The sequence below is a fragment of the Sapajus apella genome, unplaced genomic scaffold (genome assembly GCF_009761245.1).
Source record: "Sapajus apella isolate SASKATOON/1434 unplaced genomic scaffold, GSC_monkey_1.0 scaffold173, whole genome shotgun sequence".
Taxonomy (NCBI): domain Eukaryota; kingdom Metazoa; phylum Chordata; class Mammalia; order Primates; family Cebidae; genus Sapajus; species Sapajus apella.
Genome location: NW_022437113.1, coordinates 659,890 through 680,943, shown reverse-complemented (window position 1 = coordinate 680,943; position 21,054 = coordinate 659,890). Strand labels below are relative to the sequence as shown.

Here is a 21,054-nt window from a genome sequence, read left to right as displayed (position 1 = left end):
CTCCTATGGAGAGGAAAAACCACCAGCAGGAAAACCTAATCTGGCCTCCTCTGCGGTACCCATGGGCCCCCCACCGCTGTGTCCTCAAGGAGACAGGACCCAGAGGAAGGCGGAGGCGGCCAACTGAGGACGGGATGCGTTATTTCATCCGAACACTGCCAAGTCCAACTAGGGACTGTGCGGAAAGAGTCATGCGGAGGCAGTGCCCAAGGAAGGCTTGGAGGAGGAGGAGGCCGAGAGAGATGAAGAGGAGGAGGAAGAGGAGGAGGGTGATGAGGAGGAGGGAGAGGAGAAGGGTGATTAGGAGGGAGAAGACGGGGAGGAGGGGAGGAGGGAGGGAGAGAGGAGGGAGAGGAGGGGAGGAGGGAGAGGAGGAGGGAGAGGAGGAGGAAGAGGAGGAGTTGGCTTCTTCCACCAGGAGGACCAAAGAGAACCCTTGGTCGAAGGAGGAGCCTCCGTTGGCCAGGCCAGAAGCCAGAGAGACAGTTTCAGGCGGCAGGAACCGCAAGGGTTAAGGCTGGCGGGTGGGACTGCGCGGGGAGAATGCAGGGTGAGGGTAGAGATTCCGGGCCATCCTCTCCTGGCAGCCCCCTGTCCTATAAGCAGAGTCTCCCTCGGACTCCCCCAGGCACAGACTCTGACTCGTATTTAGGGGACATCCATGGTGGGTGACTCACCACTGCCCACCCCAACAAACGCTGACCCAGCTCGACCACGGCAGCCCTGCCCCCCTGGTCTACCTGGGCCCCTTCCCGAGGCAACCTCCCTGCCTTCTCTGGGCCACCTTGATTTCGATGGCAACCCCAAGGAGCTTCTTAGGTTTTTTAGTTTTTAGAAAGGGTCTTGCTCTGTCGCCCAGGCTGGAGTGCAGTGGCATGATCACAGCTCACTGCAGCCTTCACCTGCTGGGCTCAAGGGATCCTCCTGGCTCGGCCTCCGAAGTGTTGGGACTACAAGCACAGGCTGCCACCACGTGTGGCCTCCCATGGAGCTTCTTAAACTCGTGAGGCAGAGCCCAACCTCTCCTATACACTCCACACCCTTCCACGGCTCCCTATTGCTCTTAGAAAAAAATATGACCCCCGCCCCGCTGGGCGCATCCAGCAGTCTGCACTCCCTGCCATCATCCCCCTCCTCTTCCCGCTGCTCCGGGGACCGCTGCGTCCAGCACCTGCGCCATGTACCCACCTCAGGGCCTTAGCACTTGCTGTGACTACAGTGTGAACGTTCCACTCCCAGATCTTTCCAATCCACCCCTCCCCTCCCCGTTATTAATAATTTTTCCTCCCCGCCCTGCCTGTCCCTCGCGTGGGTGGGGGGCCCTTTCTGCGGGTTCTGCCCCCGCAAGGCGTGCGCCCTGGTTGGGAGTGCGCGCGGCTCAGCCTCCCCGACGCCGCGTGGGACCCGGGGCCCGCTCCCCTCGCACTTTCCCGCCGGCGCCCAGGCTGTGTTTGGAGATCCTTCCCGGTTGCCATGAGAACCGCGCTCCTCGCTCCCGCCCTCCGCGCCTCCCCCTTCGCAGCTCTCTGGGGCCGCCGGCGCCTCCGCCTCCCTCCCCCCTCCCCCCCTCCCTTCCCCCCCTCCCTCCCTCCCTCCGCCTCCGCCCTTCCCCAGGAGCCCGGCCGACCCCGCCAGCGCCCGTCCTGTCACCAGGGGTCCCCTCCCTCTTAGGCACGTGGCACTCCCTGAAATTGCCCGACTGACTCGCCAGCTTTTGACTGTCCGCCTCCCCCGGCAGATTCTGAGCTCCAAAAGAGGTAGCAACGTGTCCGGGCTGGGTCTCCGGAGCCCAGCACACAGTAGGCGCTCAATACATGTTTAATGGGGTGAAGACTCACATTGACCCAAGGAACTGTGGCTCACAGGGGGCGAGGGACCCAACCAGGGCACACAGGGTCCTGGGAAGCCACCGAGTTTTGGGAGATTAAATTGAGGGTGGCAAGAGGGGCATCTGCCGGGCCCGGGAGCCCCGGTTGTCACCAAGGCTCTGTGTGGCTTTGGGTGGGCCACACCCTCTCTGTGCTTCGTTCGGAGTAGGCGCTGGGGAGCAGTGGTGGGGGCGGTCATTAAGATGACAGTGTCCTGGACGCCGAAGCCCACGCCCCCTGTGGCCCTCCAGGCTCCGGGCAGTCGCCAGCCCGAGGCCCTGTGGAATCGTGCGGCCCCTCCTCCCTCCTGCCGGGGCCCGGAGGCTTGCCAGAGAGGAAGCTGGGGGAGGGGGCGGCTGGCTGGACAGGAAGTGGGAAGGGCTGGCGTACCCCCTCCCGTGCCGGGGCCCCTCGGGGAGGAGGCGGGGCTGGGGCTGGCTCTGCCCTTCCCTTCCTCTCCGCGGGTCTGCAGCCTCTGCGGCTCCCGACTTCCCGCCGGCTAGAAAGCTTGGGGTGGGCAGAGGGTTTCTCACGTACTGGGGGGTCGGCCTCTATGGGGGAGGTATCTAGGGGGTCAACTGGCAGCGAGACACGTCCAGACATTCAGACACACACACACACACACACACACACACACACACACACAAAACAGCGCACAGTCACACACAGATCCCAGGGAGTTGGCGGCCCACCCACGCGCGGAGGCACACACGTGCATATTCGCACACACTTGTGCACACAACCTGACTGGGCAGCTAGGCCCGCACCATCGCGGCGGACCCACAACTGCCAACGCGCAGCCAGCGACAATCGCTGGGACAGAGATCATTGGGTGTTTGCTAGCCCCCCACGCACAAGGACGCACACGTGCACTCACACCGGAGCCGCGTTTGCACACACACGCTGGTGTGCATAGGAAAGAAAGGAATAGCCGAGACAAACAGAAACATCTAGACCTAGAGTCACAACCGCACTGCCTTCCCCTACCCTGCCCAGGCACACACCACCCAGTGGTATCCGGGCACCCCTGCCCTGCGGGGATTCCTGCCTCAGTATCCGCCCCCACCCTCTCTAAACACCCTTGGTGGGGGGGTGAAGGGCCCTAGAGGTGGAAGAGGGCACCTACTGCCTGCACCCTGACCCCCGCAGACAAAGGTGGCATGAGCACCATTTACAGCTCACGCACCGAGGCTGAGAAGCCCAGCCAGCGGTCACCCTGCATCTAGTATTGTCACCGGGTGTCACGTGGAGGTGGTGCAGGGTGGCTCCCACAGCCTGGGTACTATAGGAGCTTTGTGTCTGTGCCTGCGTTGTGTCTGTGTTGTGTGTTTGCGGACGGTTGGCTAAGTGTCCATAGGCCATGTGACTGTGGATCTGGGTAGGGTGTGGTTCTCAGGAGGCCGCGACAGTGCGCCCCAGGGTGACTGCGAGTTAACTGCGTGGGCTCTGTCCACGGCCTTTGGAAGCTGTGGCATGACCTTGTATAAGTGTGTGTCTGCGTGCGGCTGTGGGTCTGTGTGCGGTGGCCTGCGTTTAGTTGTTCCAGGACGGCCACTGTGAGCTGGGTATGTGGCAGTGTATGTGTGTCGCTGGGCGGGCTGTGTGTGCGGTGGTTCCCACGCGAGCTGAGCGTGGGTGGCTCTGCGGGGTGCAACACCCAGTGTCACTGCCTGAGGCTCTAGGGGGCAACCCGCAGTAGTTCCAGCAGCGGGCTACACTTTTGTTGTGTAGAGCGCTACGTTGAGTGCGGCTGCGAATGTGTGTGGCTGGGTCTGTACAACAGCTGGGGTGGCTGTCCCCATTTGGGGTGAGTGAACCTATGTGCGCGCGCGCGCGTGTGCAGGCGCGATCAGCTGTGGGTCCCCGGGTGGCCGTCCCCGATCCCGGCCCGCGAGTGTGTAGCCGCGCCCCCAACTCCCGCGGCGGGCAGTGCGCGTGCGCGCCCGGCCCGCGGTCCCGGGGGCGGGACCCACCCGCGCGCCCGCCATCGCCCCTTTAAGAGCGGCGCCCGCGGGCGGCGGGGAGGCAGCGAGCGGGGGCGCGCGCGGCGGGAGGAGGGGAGCGCGCGCTTCCCGGAACAGCCCGCGCGGAGGGAAGGGAGGAAAAAAAAGCCACCCTGCGGCCGGGGCCGGAGCTGGAGCCGCTGGAGCCGCAGCTGCCGCCGCCACCACGGCCGTCTGGAGCTCCCCCGCGCGGACGATGTCCGCGGTGCCCGCCCGGGGCTCGGGGCGGTGAGGCCCGGGGCGCGGGGTAGCTATGGCGACGGCGAGCGCGGCCCGCGGCGCCGCCTGACAGGTGTGGGCCCCCGCGGCGGCGGCGCGGAGCAGCATGTACGCCAAGGGGGGCAAGGGTTCGGCCGTGCCCTCCGACAGCCAGGCCCGCGAGAAGTGAGTGCGGGGCCGGGGCCAGGGGTGGGGCTCGGCGTCCGCGCTCTTCCGTGGGCTCCGGCGCGGGCGGGCAGCGCGCGGGGCACGTGGGCGCGGGCGACGGAGCTCGCGGAACCCGAACGCGCTCGAGGGGTCGTGAGATTGGCGGGGGCGCGAGATTGGCTGGGGGCGCGCGAGACCCCGCAGGGTCGCAGGAGTTGAGGGGTGGCGGGCGGCCCGAGGGGCGCTAGACGGGAGGGGACGCGCGAGACCGGTGCGGCTGCAGGGGTCGCGAGATTGGCGGGGGCGCGCGAAACCCGAGGGCGCGAGATTTGAGGGGGCGCGCTAGATCCCCGAGACGTGGGTGCGCGAGGCTGTGGACGCACGGGGATCGAGGGAGGCGAAGTTTTCCGGGACGAGCGAGAGTGGTGGCTCGGGGACCCCGGGCGCCTGGGGAAGAGCTGGAGGGCGGCTGGAGGGGCGCGCAGCCACCTGTCTGCCCTGGCCCCAGCAGCTGTGTGGGCCCCCCGGGGAAGCCGCACAGTTCACAGTCCGGGGGCGGGTGGGGACAACGGAGCCCCTCTCTTGATACCGAAGAGTGCATATTGGGGGTCCCTCTTGTTCTGGGCGTGGCGTGACTCCAGGCCGTGGGTACCAGGAGCTCTCAAGCTGGTAGGAACAGGTTCCACCGCGCGGGTCGGGGCTGAGATCTCTCAGTGTAGGGAGGCAGCCGAATGTGCTGTCCAGGTGGCGAGTTTGGAGCTGTGACCGTCCCGCAGGGAGGGCACGGGGCAGTTTGCAATGCTGTGCCTAGGAGGAGGGGAGTCTTGTCAAAGCTGATGGGGACTTGCAGAATCCTTGAAGTTGAGCCGCCTGGAGTGGCCCCGGGTGTGGAACTGGCCACCCAAGCAGAGAGGAGGCTGGGTCAGCAGGGAGGGGTCCCACGAGGACCCGCCTTGAGGACCAGGCCAGGATGTCTGGGTGGTGGAGAGGAGCCCTGGATTTGGCTGAGTGTCCTGCCTCTTCTGCCTGGGCTGACTTGAGATGCCCCACCCCTCCGCAAAATGAATGTCCCCTCTGCCCAAGAGGCCTCCCTTGCCTGTGTGCAGTTAGGACGTTGAGCTCCATTTCCAAGCATTCTTAAGCCCAAAGACTTTTTGAAACTGGCATTTGGCTCCTGCTCAGGTCGGAAGCAGGAGGTATCTGGCATGGTCACCCCCGGACCCCAGGTCTCCAGCCAGCTGCTGGCTCTGGAGGGGACCACTCACCCATGGGAATCGAGATCGTTCACCTGTTAAGCGTTTCTGCCTTGGATGTCCCAGGGTGTGGCAGCTGGGAAGGCACAGTCTGGTCAGGAAGGAGGGCTCTGTGGCCCTGAAGAAGCCCCCACCCCAGCAGGGAGGCAGGTATCCAGTTACCTGGAGAAAAAGAAGTGGGTGATAGTGGAGGGGGAGGGGATGTCAGCAAGTGCAAAGGCCCTGAGGTGGGCCCAGGAAAAGAAGCCAGGGCTGGGCCCAGGTGGAGGAAGGGGCAGCCTGCTAGAGTGCTGGGTGGGCTGCAGTTGGTTGTGTGTGCAGAAGTGTGCCCTGGCTCCCAGGTGGAGCGAGGCTTGTAGGGATCAGAAACAAGAGGCTGGGAGTCCCTGGAGATGGGGACACAGTTGTGTGAAAGACAGCTGGGGAGGCCGGGTGTGGTGGCTCCTGCCTATAATCATTCCAACATTTTGGGAGGCCGAGGTGGGTGGATCACTTGAGGTCAGGAGTTCGAGAGCAGCCCGGCCAACATGGTGAAACTCTGTGTCTACTAAAAATACAAAAATTAGCTGGGCATGGTGGCAGGTGCCTGTAATCCCAGCTACGCTGGAGGCTGAGGTGAGAGGATCGCTTGAACCCGAGAGGTGGAGGTTGCAGGGAACTGAGATCACACCATGCCACTATACTCCGGCCTGGGTGACAGGGTGAAACGCCATCTCAAGAAAACCCCCAAAAACACAGCTGATGGCAGCCTGGACCAAGGTAAGAAGGAAGAGATTCATAGGTTTGAGCCAGGGGTGGTAAGGTGAGGGGATTAGCCGAGCTCCCGGCCACCTTTCCCTGCTGTCCATCCACCCCCAACCTGCCCAGCAGAGGTGTTTTGGGGATACTGGCCTCGGGACTCAAGGCTCTCAGAAGCGCCTCGGCTGCTGGTGGGAGGCTGTGGGAACCGTCTTTAGGCAGAACCGGCCTGCATGCTTCTGTTTCGCGGAGAGGGTCCTATGTAAGTGTTGGTTTGGAGGTGGGGTTCCACCGTGAAAGAAAGCTTGTAAAACACCAGATGGCCTCACCCCCCTCCGCCCCCCGCCCATTTCACAGAAGGGGACACCAGGGCCCTGGAGAGGAAGCCACCTGGCAAAAACTCAGCTTCTCTGGTACAGATGACCTCTCAGAGGCAGCCCCAGGCCTGTTTCCTTGTCTGAAATGTGGACGACCCGTCTTTCAGGATCTTCACCAGGACCGGGTGGGAGCCTGCAGGCAGAGCACCTGCCAGGGCAGCCCCTCAGCTCTCAGGAAGTATCCGCCACGGGCAAGCCACTTCCTGCCTCCGGGCCTCGCTTTCCTCCTCTGTGAAATGGGGTGAAGGGGTTACACTGCTCCAGACCTCAGCTCCCCAGCCCTACACTTTCCTTCCTGCACTAAGCCTCCTGCCTCCTAAAAGTGAGGCCCTGAGGCCGGGCGCGGTGGCTCCCGCCTGTCATCCCAGCACTTTGGGAGGCCGAGGCAGGCAGATCACCAGAGGTCAGGAGTTTGAGACCAGCCTTGCCAACGTGGTGAAACCCTGTTTCTACCAAAAATACAAAATTAGCTGGGCCTGGTGGTGCACGCCTATAATCCCAGCTACTCAGGAGGCTGAGGCAGGAGAATCGCTTGAACCTGGGAGGCGGAGGTTGCAGTGAGCCAAGATCACACCACTGTACTCCAGCCGGGGCGACAGTGAGACTCCGTCTCAGAAAAAAAAAAAAAAAAAAAAAAAGAGGCCTTGCCTTCTCTTCCCTCTCTCACTGGCCCCAATCCTCAGCCCCTTCTGGCTTCCCTTGGAGCCTGCCGGCCTCCCTGTCTCACGCTAGGTCTTGGCCAGCTCGCTACAGAAAGCGACCGAGCACCTGGTGAGTGCCTGCCCTCGGGGGCTTGCAGCAGATGGTGGTGACCGTGGAGTGTGGGGGCGGCAGAGTGGGCCGAGGGAGGCTGGGGTCTGAGTGGACCACTCGCAAGAAGACGGGGCTGTGTATACCCTCCAGCACTCCAGTGCAGCCAGGCAGGTTGAGAAGGGGTCTATGAATGACGGCCATGGTTGGCGTCTCCTGGCAGCTTGTGGGTTTCTCCCGGCTTGATTTGGAGCCAGCACGTGGATGCAGTGGCTTGTTCATCAGCCTAGCAGGTAAGCTAGGGATGGGATTCACGACTGGACGTGGTCATTTTAGCCCCTGTGAGGGGGCAAGTGTGGCGGGCGGTAAAGAGAGGCACCGCCCTGCCGAGACGCTGCCGAAGGCCTGGACTTTAGGGTTGGCGGAGGGGAAGGACAGCGAGGGTTGGAGGGTCCCTTTGGGGGCAGCAGTGAGACCTGGTGACATGACACGGTGACACAAAGCTGTGAGTGGCAGGCATCTCCCGCCCCAGCAGCGTCTGTGTCCAGGAGGGCACTGGGCAGGGAGCACCAGTGCGGCCATTCTCGGTAATTACGGTGACGCGCATCAGTATGGCGGTGGCTGTGCTACATTTCAGGCCACCAGGTGCTAGCACCCCGTCCTGTTTCTGCTTCCCTGCAGCTCCATGCTCCCTCAGGTCCAGGCACCCCATGTCCTCCAGGTCTCGGGTTCCTTGGCAGGGAGGCTGCTTGCTGCTCTGCCGGTGCCTCCCCATGTTTCTTTCTGGCCACCTGCCGGTGTGGCACAGGGAATCCTCGTAGGCAGGCCCTGAGAGGTTGTGCCGCCCCGGAGCAGGTGGCTGGTGGGAGGCAGGGGGCACAGGTGATTTGTATCCAGAGCCCTTTCCCATAACTGAGCTCAGGGCCCCAACCAGTGGTGCCCCCAGACCTGGTCCCCAAAGCAGTCCTCTGAGAGGGGAGGACCTTGTATGTCCCCCAATTCCCTGGCTGAACAGCCAGGCTTCCAAAACAATCACAAGCCACAGTTCTTCCCTGAGACTGAATCCTGTTTAAAATAAAAGGACCGGACGGGTGATGAGGCTCCCGCCTGTAATCCCAGCACTTTGGGAGGCTGAGGCGGGCAGATCACAAGGTCAGGAGTTCGAGACTGTCCTGGCCAATACGTTGAAATGCCATCTCTACTAAAAATGCAAAAATTAGCTGGGCGTGGTGGCGGACGCCTGTAATCCCAGCTATTTGGGAGGCTGAGGCAGGAGAATCGCTTGAACTCAGAAGTTGCAGTGAGCCAAGATCTGGCCCCTGCACTCCAGCTTGGGCGACAGAGTGAGACCCCATCTCAAAAAAAATAAAAAAATAAAAGGACCACTGTGGAAGGGAAATCCGCAAAATCGAAAACTCCAGCCTCCCTTCACGCCCAGATCAATTCCTAAATCCTCAGTGTGGACACAGTAGCTGCCGGCCTTCCTCAGTGCTCACCCGTGACTCGGCTGGTCCTCCTGGCATCCCAGGAGGGGGTCCCGGGTGGTTTGTTAATTCACTGTGGTGACGGGGTCCTGGATGCCCAGCTCCATTCTAAGGGTGTTGCAGGGAGCAGACTCCCAAGTCCCTGCCCCACCTCCAGCCACATTCCAGGGGGGGCTGCAGGCGGAGACTCAGATGGGGAGAGACGGAGCAGGTGGGGGCTTCCAGGTGACAGGGAAGCCCCTGGTAGGTGACACTGGAGTCTCTGGGCGGAAGTGCCCCAGGCAGGGGAACAGTGCGCAGAGGCCCTGGGGCGGCAGGGCAGCCATTGTGGTGGGGGGCGCACAGGAGGGTTTGAACAAGCAGCGTTGGGGTGTGGGGGAGCAGCGCCTGGAGGGGACTGTCATAATCCAGGTGGAGACAGTGGGTGGCCTGGCCCAGGTGTGCAGTGGAGGTGGGGAGAGGGGCCTGAATCAGGAGAGAGACTTCCTTCCATGTTTTCTTCTCATTAATTCAGTAAACGCAGTGATGTTTGGGGACAGCTGGGTGGGTGTCATGCAGGTGCACGCCTGTGCGTGGCCAGCAGAGGCTCCTTGGATGAGATGTGTGTGTGTGTGCCCATCTCCCTGACGGCCTCTGGGCAGGGAGAGGGGAGGATGGGGAAGGGGTGGGGGCTCCGGTGTTGAGGCTGGGTCTATAGCTGCCAAGTGGACAGTGGATCCCTAGTTTGGGGAAGGTCGGGCCACAGCACCCTCTGGGCAGCCCCTACCTGAAGGCGTCATCCAAACAGGATGGGCGACCACCCAGGGAGAGGAGAGGACAGAGTGGGGAGCCGGCGGGGCTGGAGGCAGGAGGACAGCAAGAGGGGGTGGTGAGGCCAGGGTGGGCTCTGGGGTCCTGGGCTAGGTGCTGATGGGGACAGTCGGGGAAGGGGTGACGAAGGAAGGCAGGTATAGCTGTTGGCCACCGCCTCCTTCAGGAGCCCCCCTAGGCCTCCTAGACAGCCGGCCCCTGGGCGTGGGGTGCCCAAACACAGCTTTAGCAGGACTTCCGCTGCCCTCGCCCTCCTGGGGTGGCTCACCAGCGTTCCCAAAACTCCGTCTTACCCCACTCTGGCCTTTTGTGCCCCCTGCTCTGACCCCCAAGTGGCCAGGGTGGGAAATGGCTGGCCCCACTCAGCCCCTCTTCCGCACCTGGTGGGTGGGTCTGCCCACCCTGGCCTTGTGTGCTCCCCTTCACGGATGGACGCAGGCCTGTCAGCTGCTGGCACAGGGGAAAGCTCAGAAGCCTCTAGATGGGCCGGGGTACCATAGAAGTAGGCTGGACAGGTGGCCCTGCAGGCTGTGGGACCGGGCAGTGGAGGAAGGCACCGGGGTGGGAGACTGGAGGGCTATGGGGACAGGATCCAGCAGGGTGTGGACCGGGGGGCTGTCTCCGAGAGCGGTGTGATGATGCCAGGTGACCACTGGGCACTGTGTGTCCTGCCCCCTCCCTGCCTCATGTGGTGCAGTGTGAGCCTGGCGTGCCCCGCCCTGGGCCGCCTGCTCCGCCCCCTCGCCCTTCTGTAGCCTCGGCGCCTTCCAGGGGCCCACACAGCTCACCTCTCGACTCGTGTTGCCTGTCTCGGTGTCTCTCTTCAAGAACGTGGCCTCCAGGACGGGCGCCGGGTGTGTGCACGGCACAAAGGGCTCTCCATGATGCTGGAGGAATGAATGAAGTTAATGAATGAAGGAGGGGAGGCAGGCTGAGATCTGGGGCAAGGGCACCGCCCATGGGGGCGGGAAGTCCCCCCACCCTGTCCCCTAGGGGCTGGGGCAGGAACAGGAGGGCTGGAAGTCTGAAAGGGACTTGGGGGGCCTGATGGGTGGTGGGTGCTGGGATGGGAGCAGCCTGGCTGGGAGGGAGCAGAGTGTGAGTCAAAGGAAGGTTATTTTAGGATGGGGCCGGCAGCCAGGGAGGGCGGCACAGCTGAGCTGGAGGCGGCTGGAAGGGCCCCCAGGCCTGCCTGCCTCTCGCCTCTAGGGCTCAGCCTCAGGCCCGCCCTCCGGAACCCTGTCTTGAATCCAAGACACCCCCAAGCCCCGAGCAGGCCCTCATGGGTCCCTGGCTGTGCAGTACAAGGGCTCGGAGGGGCTCTGATGGGGGCGCCCCAGATCCAGGGAGGTCCAGAAGGGCTGGTGCCACAGGACTGGGCAATGCTTTGGATGGGGGGGGTTGTCCTGTGCTTCCTGGTGTGGCAGCCGGACTGGAGCCGGCAGACCGTCCAGCCTTCCCCTGTGACCTGCAGAGGGCTGTGCTGGAGCCCCCTGGCTGGGCAAGGGTGGCCCAGGTCGGAGCTCTTGGGGTGGGCAGTGGCTGAGGGGGTGAGTCCAGGGGTCCCTGGAAGCTGGGGACTCACACAGAACCCTGTGTACGTTTGGGCAGGGTGGCAGATGTGGCACTGTGGGCCCTACCTCCCCTGGCCCCCACCTCCATTCCCTGGACACTGCCCCAGTTGGAGACAGTCTGCTGGAAGAATTGAGGCCACCACAGTGGATGGGCAGCCACCTCAAGGAAGAGATGGGTCCAGGGACGGGAGGGGGCTGCGGGGGGGAGCCCTTCCTTCCCTCCTGAGCCAGCGAGGCTGGGGATGAGTTGGGGTGGCCCTCAGCACAGGACACGGCCCAGGGTGCCCACTATTCGTCCCTACCCTGCACACACTCAGGAGTGACACTCCTCTACGGAGACCTCCCAGGCACTGAGGCCTCTGGAGGCATGGCGTTGGCAGGACAGGGCCAGGATTTGGTCCCCGACGGCGCACTGAAGGGAACCGAATTCGGCCTGGAGTTGGGGGTCAGGGATGCCTGGGAGGAGCCCGAAGGATGTTGATGGATGAGTACAAGTTGTCTCTGCTGAGCAGCTGCTGGGGAGAGTACTTTCCACCCGCCCTCCCGAGAGGTGGAAGGGCTTTAGGGTGAGGCCTTGCCTTGGAGAGCCTGAGCCCCCCGGGCCACCTCGCCCCCGCAGGTTGGCGCTGTACGTCTACGAGTACCTGCTGCACATCGGTGCCCAGAAGTCAGCCCAGACCTTCCTATCTGAGGTAAGCTGCTGCCTCCAGCCCGGCCCTCCCTCCCCGCCCACACACAGCGGTCCTCCTCCATTTCCACTGGGACCCTGGGGATGGGCCCTCATCGCCCCTCTGAAGGCTCTGGGAACTGAGGGCTGGGTGGGGTCCAGCCCTGGGCTGGCATCCAGGCATCTGGTCCGCATGCCCAGCAGGGACCTGCTGCACATCCTGGGGCCCTCCACCCACCCAGTTACCCTCTCCTCCCCACTCTCTCCCTGCCCAGATGTTCTGGGCACCCTGCCACGTGGTGGGGCAGGGTCAGATAGGGCCGGCCCCTCACCTCCTTCCTCTCCCTGCAGATCCGATGGGAGAAGAACATCACGCTGGGGGAGCCCCCCGGGTTCCTGCACTCCTGGTGGTGGTGCGTGCAGGGCTGCTGTGGGTGGGCTGTGGAAGGGGGCTGGGGGCGGGGGCGTGTGGAGTGAACGTCCTCCCCTGCCGCCCACAGCGTCTTCTGGGACCTGTACTGCGCAGCGCCCGACCGGAGAGAGGCCTGCGAGCACTCAGGCGAGGCCAAGGCCTTCCAGGACTATGTGAGTCCCCACCCCAGGGGCTCAGCTCCGGCGGGGGAGGCAGGATGGGGGGCTGCACAGCCAGAGGAGGGCTGGGGGTGGGGGCAGCTTGGGGTTGACAGAGCTGCAGCTGTCACTCAGGCTCTTGGCCACTTCTGGGGTCCCTCCACCCTCCCCTTGGTCCAGGGTCACTCAGAGTAAGGGAAAGCTTTTTCCACTGCACTGCAGTCCCCTCAGCCCTCCCACCCTCCTCAGGGCACTGGGGGGTGCCATCTCCCTGTCCTCGCGTGAGCTTGTGTGGAGATGGGGAAAGCTCACTGCCTTCACCCTCCTCCGCCGCGTGTGCTTTGGGGGGGTCACCGCTGCTCCACCGAGATAGGAGCCAGATGGGGATGCCTGATGGACCAGGCACTGGGACACTTCCTGACCTTGCCGGGTGCCTGGAGCTGCCCACTCTACCTTTCTGCTGTCATTTTCCCTCCGGGTTGGAAAACATCAGAGGCTGATGTTTGGAGTGGAGGCTGCCCAGCTACAGAGGGGATGGCGGCCTCCTGTTGTCATGGGGCAGCAGATGGCAGCCCTTCCCTTCATCCTCTGCGCTGGGCCACCTGGCCCCCTCTGTTGGGTCTGAGGGGGAGGTGCCGGCTCTGCCGGCGGGCGTCTGGAGGGCGCCAGTCCTGCCCACCCCCTGCCCACTGTGCGAGGGAGCGCAGGCCTCAGCAAGGCAGAGGCGGCCCTAGGGGCGGGAGGGGTGGGTCGCCCGTGTTTCTGAAGATGCCTCCTGCAGGCGATATGGGAGCCGGGCATGCCGAAGCCCTCCTGGTGTCACTGCTGTTCACCCCCATGGTGCCCCACTGCTCTTGTGTGGTCCCCTTGTCCCAGTCCCACTGGATCTGGGGCCCCAGGGGTGTCTGGAGCTGTGGGCTTGGGCGACTCTCCCCCCATGCCTGCCGCCTGGGTCTAGCAGACTCTCTGGGCACCCCCGCTGGGCCAGGAGGCGGAGCTGGCAAGTCAGCGTGAACGCGCTTCCCAGGCGCGCGGCGGTTACCATGGCAACGCAGGCGCGGAGCAGAGACCGCAGGGCCCAGGGTGGAGGCCGCGCAAGCCCTGGGGTGACCAAATCCCCGTGGGCACCCATCCTGCCGGGCTACCCCTCTACTGCTCTCGCTCTAACTGGGGGCGCCTGGCCAGCTGACCCCGCACGGAGGCGGCCCCTTCCTCTCACCTTCCGAGGTGGGGCTCTGTCTGCCTCTCCCCGGCTCCAGGCCGACCTTGGCTTCTCCAGGAAACACCGAAGCGCCCAGCCCATCGCCATGGCAACGCAGGCCGGGCCGTCTCCTCTTCAGGGATGATTGACGTAGGGGGTCTGGCCCAGGCCAACCGCCGGGGAGGGCGCACTGCCCGGGATTAACTCCTCGGGGCCTAGAGTTGGGAAGCCGCGGGGCGCAGGGGCAGGGAGGCTGCACTGGAGCCTCCCCGACCAGGAAACGCTTAGGCGTCTGCTGTGGCCCGAGAGGGGGCCGCCCTCCCTGCGGGGTGGACAGACACAGGGCTCAGAAGCGTCCCTTCCCCACCCTCCGGGAGTGGACCAGAGGGGCCACCTGGGAGCGCAGCTGCTCCAGGCCATTGTGTTGGCGAGCGGCGGCGGGGTGGGGGCCAGAGCCCAGAGGGGACCTGGCAGTTTTGAACTGAGAAAGTGGCACAGGAGTGGGCACGAGGGCTTTTGAAGGATTTGTTCTGGGCCTTAGGAGTGCTGTCTGTCGCGGTGTGCTTGGGACCTCTCGCCTCCACCCCCTTCCCCGTTTTAGGGCCCTGGAGGGAGGCTTGAAGCTGATCTCAGAGAAGGGGCAGGAAGGGGCCAGCCCGCTGCCCCACACGGGCAGGGAGGATTTCTCCAGGGGCCCTGCTCCAGCCAGGGGGCCCCTTGCAGCAACACCTGAGGGCAGGAAATGCTGAGACTTGCAGGCAGAGTGCCTGCCTCTCTTGAACCCACGTGGCTGCAGTTCATGCCACAAACACCAGAGTGTGCCTGTGTTCTGGCTTGGGCCAACCCCGGAGAGCCTATCCCTTTCCTTTTGGGATTCGGGGCCTGGCCTGGACCATACAGACCCAGGCCAGGAGAGAAGTCCTTGCCCCCTGTCCCCACGTGTCCTCTGCCCTCATAGACTGAGCCTCCCTCCCCACCTCGTCTCCCCCAGAGCACACAGGTCTAGGACTGGGAGCCAGCCAGAGTGGCCTGTCAGCCTGTCCCAGGCCAGGTCTGGGCTGCACCAGAGTCTCTGGCAGATAGGAGGCCCCCGCTGTAGCACCCTGTCTTCTGCCCTTCTCCATCTGTGGAGAGGCTGGGGGTCAGGGACCCCACCCCAGAATCCTGCGCTTCTCCCCGATCCTGGAGGCGTGGCGAGGTGGGCCCGGGGTCCGCAGCTGCTCTAAGGAAGAGCCTTCAGGCGAGCTCCTCTTGAAACTGTCGTAGATCTGTGTGTGTATTTGGGGTGTCCCAGGTAGAGCTGGGAGCCAGCTGAGCTGCCCTGCCCTGCTGGCCAGGATGACACAGGGCCAGTTGGGATGGGTCTGGAGGAGGGGGCAGTCCTGTGCGAGATGAGAGCTGCTCTGGGTCCAGGGTCTTCAGATCCTCAGGCCAGCAACCCCAGTGCGCACTGTCCAAGGCCAGCTCCCTGTCTCATGGGGCCCGCCACCTGCAGAGAAGAGGGGGCACACCCCAGGCCTAATAGGAAGTGTCCAAGTGTCCTGACCTGGCCCTCTCGGTTTCCCGCATCCCTACAGAGCGCTGCAGCCCCCAGCCCTGTGATGGGGAGCATGGCCCCAGGTGACGCAATGGCTGCAGGCCCCATGGCGGCAGGCTTCTTCCAGGTATGGCCAGGGCTGGAGTCCCCTGGCCTCCAACTCTGGGTGGGGGTCCCATGTGGGCAGACTTCATGAGGCCAGCAGGCTGGAGTTGGGTGGGAGGGTCCTTTGTGAGGCAGGTGTGCCTGGCTGGGCCTTTCTGGGGCCAGTGAGGGAGGGCCCAAGTATAGTGGAGGGTGAGCATCTGTGCGATTGGCCTGTACATGCGTGGGCACAGGGTGCTTGGGGATGCAGTGGCCACAGTGGTCCTGGTGACCGCTGATGCCCGAGTCTTGCCCTCAAGCCTTCCCACAGGGTCCCTGTCCCATCGGCTGGCCCACCTCTCCACCTCTGTGGAGCCTCTCCCTCCTCTGCCAGACCCAGCAGGGCCTCGCTTCCCACAACCCACCCAGTTCTGTCCTCCTAGGGCCCCCCCGGCTCCCAGCCGCCCCCCTACAATCCCAACGCCCCCACGATGGGGCCTCACAGTCAGGTAAGGAGCTGTGGCGCCTGCCCCGCACACACACATCCCCACCCCCAGCGCCACCCCCTCCTGCCCCCATGGCATGGTGCCCTGGCCGGCGCCAGCTGGCTGGGCTTTGCTGGCTGGTTCTGGAGGAGGGGTCTCCCCAGGCCGGGGGCCCCGGTATAGCAGAAACAGGGTAGCTTTAGGGGTAGAGGGTGGGGGAAGCTGCTGATCCCCACCCACCTCTTCCAGCCCTTCATGTCACCGCGGTTCCCAGGGGGCCCCCGGCCCACCCTGCGGATGCCGAGTCAGGTGAGAAAGGGATGAGGGGAGGCGGGGGCAGGAGCTGGGCCGGGGAGGGAGCACCCCACACTCAGCGCTGCCGCACCCCCTCTGCAGCCTCCCGCGGGCCTCCCTGGCTCCCAGCCCCTCCTCCCTGGCACCATGGAGCCCTCCCCACGAGCCCAGGGTGAGTAGGGAAGCTCTGCCCCCTGTCCGCCCATTAGTCAGAATTCCAGTTCTAGGCGCTCCAACCTTGCTGCCTCCCAGCTGTCCACACTGGGGAGTGGTCCAGGTCCAAGCCCCTTCCCTCTGCCCCACCCCAGGGCATCCGAGCATGGGCGGCCCAATGCAGAGGGTGACGCCTCCTCGGGGCATGGCCAGCGTCGGGCCCCAGGTAAGAGGGAGCCCTGGTGGGTGGGGCCCTCAGACTGTCCCCGGTCTGCCCCTCACCGACCCTTTGCCTCCCCAGAGCTACGGAGGTGGCATGCGGCCCCCACCCAACTCCCTTGCCGGCCCAGGCCTGCCTGCCATGAACATGTAAGGCCCCCGGGACCCCAGGAGTGTGCAGCTCGCAGGCCACCACCAGCTTCATGGCTGGGTCAGCTGGGATGGGCCCTGAACCCTCAGGACAGCCTTGGATATTGTTTATTTCATGGCCACTGTTGAGTGGGGAAACAGGACTAAGGTAGCAAGAGTTCCCCACGGCCAGTGATGGGCTGGGGTCAGAACCTGAAAGCTCATGCTGGCCACGTTAGCAACGTCTGCTGCTCTGCGGCCTGCCTGGGGACACAGTGGAGCAGGGTGTGGGGGATGTGGGGGTGGTGGTCATCCATGTGGACTAGCCCCAGGGTCTGTCACCCACGGTCTCTTCCAGGGGCCCAGGAGTTCGAGGCCCGTGGGCCAGCCCCAGTGGAAACTCGGTGAGTCTAAGGCTAGGTGGGCTGGAATGGGGTGGGGTGGGAGGGGCACTGGGTCAGCTGCCTGGCCGACTGCTCACAGCTGCCCCTGTCCCCAGATCCCCTACTCCTCCTCATCCCCCGGCAGCTACACGGTGAGTCTGAGCAAGGATGTGTCACCCTGGGCAGGGGCTGCGGGATGGCAGATGAGGGGCCATCTCTCACAGTCCTTGTCTCCCTCTGTGTGCAGGGACCCCCAGGAGGAGGTGGGCCCCCTGGAACACCCATCATGCCTAGCCCTGGAGGTACAGCCTAGACAGGGGTGGGGTGTGCTAGGGTGGGTGTGCTTGGGGGAAACCCCCTCACACTCAGCACCCTTCCTGTCTCCTGGTCTCCCCCAGATTCCACCAATTCCAGCGAGAACATGTACACCATCATGAACCCCATTGGGCAGGGCGCCGGCAGGGCTAATGTGAGTGGGGGCTTTTGGGGGTGCTTCTTGAGGCGGTGACCCCACTCGGAGGATGGGTGGCCCGAGTCCCACACTGTCCCCATGCCTGCAGTTCCCCATCGGCCCTGGCCCGGAGGGCCCCATGGCCGCCATGAGTGCGATGGAGCCACATCACGTGAATGGATCCCTGGGTGAGTGGAATTCCCTGCTCCCGCCCAGGCTGCTTCCGGCCCGGGCCCACGCGCCCCTGGCTGCCTCCCCCCACCGCCAGCCTGTCTGGTGGAGGCATCGGGTGGCGCCCTGAGCCCCCCAGGGGGGCCGCTCAGTGATGGGGGCTGACCCGAGCTGGGGGGATCCGGCGACAAAACCAGGGGATGCACTGACCCAATCCTCCACCTGGCCTCAGTTCTGGGGCTTCTTGCGGGGTGCGGCGGCGGGGGAAGCTCCCAAGGGTCGTTGGACCTTGGAGGCCGGGGGGCCTGGCACCGGCATGTCTGAGCTGGTGTCCGTGTCGGTTCGCAGGCTCGGGCGATATGGACGGGTTGCCGAAGGTAAGGGGGCCGCACTCCTGCTAGGGGTGGGTTGCGGGGGGGCCCGCAGGGGTGGGGGGCGGGGCAGGGAGTTCTGCGCTGACGGCGGCCGCCCCCAGAGCTCCCCCGGCGCCGTGGCCGGCCTGAGCAACGCCCCGGGCACCCCGCGGGATGACGGCGAGATGGCCGCCGCCGGGACCTTCCTGCACCCGTTCCCGAGCGAAAGCGTAAGCGACTGCGTCGACTCTCCCCCCGCGGCGGCGTCGGGCCGGAGGGGCCTGGCGGGCAGGCCCCGGCGGGGCGGCCGGGGGGCCAGAGCAAGACCGTGACCGCGGCGGGCCAGGTGGGGGGGCGGCCGCGGCATCCTTCCCCTCCTCCCAACCTCTCTCCATCCCCCACCACCTCCCGCTCCTGTTTCACCATCCAGATCCCCTCCGTTCCCACCCCGGGACACGCGCCCAAGGGCAGCCTCCCCATGCATCGCCCCTCCCCCATTGCCTCCTGTCCCCGCCCTGTGTCTGCCGAAGACCCAGCCCTACCCTGTCCCCCCATTGTCCCCTGGGGGCGGGTCCCAGCCTCTTCCGGAGCTAAGCCCGGCCCCTGCGCGCTGCCCCCTCCTCTCTCCGCAGTACTCGCCAGGGATGACCATGAGCGTGTGATGGGGCGGCAGCCCCAGGCCTCTGCGGGCCTAGGCTTCTGCCCAGCGCCCCTGCTCAGGGCGAGGGGCTGAGGTCACACCTCGGGCACCTGGACTCCTGGCCAATCAAGGCTTACCCAGCTGGGAGGCCCCACATGAAAGACTTTTATCATTTTATTAAAAACGCAAGGACCTCAGAGACGTTCTTTTCTGTATGGACCCTTCCTGCCATTTGTATTTTGTTCCAGAAAGAAGGGCTCTTTGGGGGGGGGGGTCCCCTCTCCCCAGGACGTCAGGGGGTGGGCCCCATCAATAAATGGAACCTGGTTTTGGTTTTTGGTAGCGTGTCTGATTCCCTCTTTGGTCTTTGACCACCACGCTGTCCACCTTGTGGTCTTGTTTCCCACCCCACCCCCCATCTAGCCCCACATTCGACTGAGGCTCTGGGTTCTGGGCTCTCCCTGGGAGTTGGGGTGGCAACCATGGGCAGAAGGATTGGGACGGGAAGCTGGGCGCTCAGAGTTGGGGAAGTAGAGGAAGGCAGAGCCAGGTGCCAGGCCCCAAGAACCCCAGGTGGAAGGACAGCTGAGAGTGGCAGCAGCTTTATTGTCTTTGGGGCAGCCTGGAAAGGTGGGGTCCTGGGGGACAGCGGGGAGGAAGGGCTGGGAAGCTGTGTGACTGACAGGGGCCTCAGGTGGTGGGCATCTGGGGTTCCTCCACTTGTGGGTGCCCATTGGCATCACCGGTGCAGCCGTTGGTGGAAGCAGGTACCGGTCCTTTCTTGTTTGACACAGGGCAGGTGGCAGCCAGGGGTCCAACTTGCTTGAGGCTGGGCCCTGGGCGCTCCATCTTGTGCTCCAGGAGCATGTGGTTCTGTGGCGGGAGCCCCACGCAGGCCCTGGAGAGGCCACACAGCTCAGCAGAGCCAGACACCGGATGGGGAGAAGGTGGGGGGGGTGTCCCTGCCGCCTACAGCCCTTCAGGCCCTATGCATAGCTCAGCCAAGGGGTAACTGGACCCCGGGCGGGAACCTGGAGGCTGGGGCACACCTGAGGATGTTCTCGATGCAGCTGCGCTGGCGGAAAAGCGCATTGATCACCGGGCTGCCCGGCGGCACCAGCGGCGCCTTGAAGAGGAAGCTGAGCAGGGACAGCACAGGGTGGAAGGTCTGCGGCTCGGGATCGGCGTCAGTGCAGAAGCTCACGCGCTGGCACAGCTCGGTCAGCAGCGCCAGGTCTAGCATGATGGGTGCGGCCAGCAGGGAGTCCTGTGGGGTGGGCGGGTCAGGAGGTGGAGGAGGGTGGCCAAGCCCCGCCTCCCACAGCAGCCCAGGAAGTGGCGCACCTCGCACGTGTTGTGCAGCACCAGTGTGTTGGTCCCGCCCAGCATCAGCTCCGACGTATACTCATCCAGCGCGCGCTTGCTGTCGCCCACGTACGGCACGTACTTGATGACCACCTGGGGTGCAGCAGGAGTTTGCCCGGGTCCCTGCCACCCCCCTTTGGGCAACCCCGCACCCATGCCCGCGCCCCACGCACGCAGTGGTCGGGCTCCTCGCCGGGCGTATAGAGCACGGGGTTGCTCTGCACCATGTCGTCCACTACGTTGCTCTTTGACACCTCCTTAGAGCGGAACTGCAACGGTGCCGACAGGTTCTGCCCGTCGTTGTTGCCCAGGTGGTTGTAACTCACGATGGACATGGTCTGTGAGTACAAGTGACGCCCCGGCAGCTGCAGGCCCTGCGGCCCCACAGGCCAGGTGCTCGCAGCCCAGGCCCTCTTCCTGCACTCGGGAGCCCCCTTGGCCCACGCACCTTGAGGCCAGAGCTGATGAGGAAGTCCACGAGCACAGACTTGACTTTGGTCTGGCCAGACTTGAAGTCATCTCCGCCCACGAAAACCCGGCGCTGACACGCGAGCTCAAGAGCTCCGGGCACCAGGGTGTTCTGCGGGGACCCATTAAGGAAGGCACAGCCCTCCAGGATGCTGGCGACGGCGAAGAGTGTGGAGGGAGACACCTCCAGGCCAAGCTGTGGGCAAGGTGGGCAGTCAGCACTGAACTTGTGTTTGAGCTGGCCCTGCCTGACCCGCTCCACCCGGGCGTGCACCCACCTCAATGGTGCGCAGCAGGTTCTCGGCCGTGTCGTTGAGGCCTGGAACCACCTCACAGAAGCGCTCTGTGTTGGCCGTCCACAGCACGATGACTTTGTCCAGCCCCGTGCTAGACCGGAAGTCTCGGATGTCCTTGCGGATCTGCTCCAGCTGTGGGGAGGACGGAGAGGGTGTCGGGAGGATGGAGAGGGTGTGGGGAGGACGAGGAGGGTGTGGGGAGGACGGGGAGGGTGTGGGGGAGGACGGGGAGGGTGTCGGGGGGAAGGAGAGGGTGTCGGGGGGATGGAGAGGGTGTCGGGAGGAAGGAGAGGGTGTCGGGAGGAAGGAGAGGGTGTCGGGAGGACGGAGAGGGTGTGGGGAGGACGGAGAGGGTGTGGGGAGGA

The 21,054-nt window shown here is 64.6% G+C and overlaps 2 protein-coding genes across 7 annotated transcripts in view; one reads left to right on the top strand and one right to left on the bottom strand.

Annotated features, from left to right (window-relative positions):
* The first annotated feature begins 3,554 nt into the window (after positions 1-3,554).
* SSBP4 (single stranded DNA binding protein 4) lies at positions 3,555-18,902 on the top strand. Of its 6 annotated transcripts, none has more exons than XM_032267840.1 (18): positions 3,555-3,675; positions 11,843-11,915; positions 12,242-12,303; positions 12,391-12,475; positions 15,239-15,325; positions 15,726-15,791; positions 16,017-16,076; positions 16,164-16,233; positions 16,370-16,440; positions 16,516-16,583; positions 16,921-16,966; positions 17,062-17,097; positions 17,193-17,247; positions 17,344-17,414; positions 17,506-17,584; positions 17,916-17,944; positions 18,043-18,266; positions 18,553-18,902. In XM_032267840.1, exons 5-17 carry the CDS (start codon positions 15,263-15,265, stop codon positions 18,250-18,252), a joined length of 924 nt encoding a protein of 307 aa, XP_032123731.1. In that variant the 5' UTR covers positions 3,555-3,675; positions 11,843-11,915; positions 12,242-12,303; positions 12,391-12,475; positions 15,239-15,262; the 3' UTR covers positions 18,253-18,266; positions 18,553-18,902. The 6 variants fall into 6 exon arrangements, with proteins under 6 accessions (XP_032123731.1, XP_032123725.1, XP_032123729.1 ...); XM_032267834.1 differs by lacking the exon at positions 3,555-3,675 and adding an exon at positions 3,869-4,255; XM_032267838.1 differs by lacking the exon at positions 3,555-3,675 and adding an exon at positions 3,938-4,255 and having other exon boundaries at positions 18,043-18,150.
* Positions 18,903-19,129: 227 nt separating this feature from the next.
* Positions 19,130-21,054, bottom strand: part of ISYNA1 (inositol-3-phosphate synthase 1) — a 5,483-nt gene continuing 3,558 nt past the window's right edge. Inside the window, exons 6-11 of the mRNA XM_032267833.1 lie at positions 20,672-20,821; positions 20,374-20,589; positions 20,099-20,263; positions 19,905-20,018; positions 19,610-19,827; positions 19,130-19,458 (exon numbers count right to left, since the gene is read on the bottom strand). Of these exons, the coding sequence (XP_032123724.1) occupies positions 19,251-19,458; positions 19,610-19,827; positions 19,905-20,018; positions 20,099-20,263; positions 20,374-20,589; positions 20,672-20,821 (1,071 nt within the window). The 3' untranslated portion in view covers positions 19,130-19,250. The remainder of the gene's footprint in view (positions 19,459-19,609; positions 19,828-19,904; positions 20,019-20,098; positions 20,264-20,373; positions 20,590-20,671; positions 20,822-21,054) is intronic.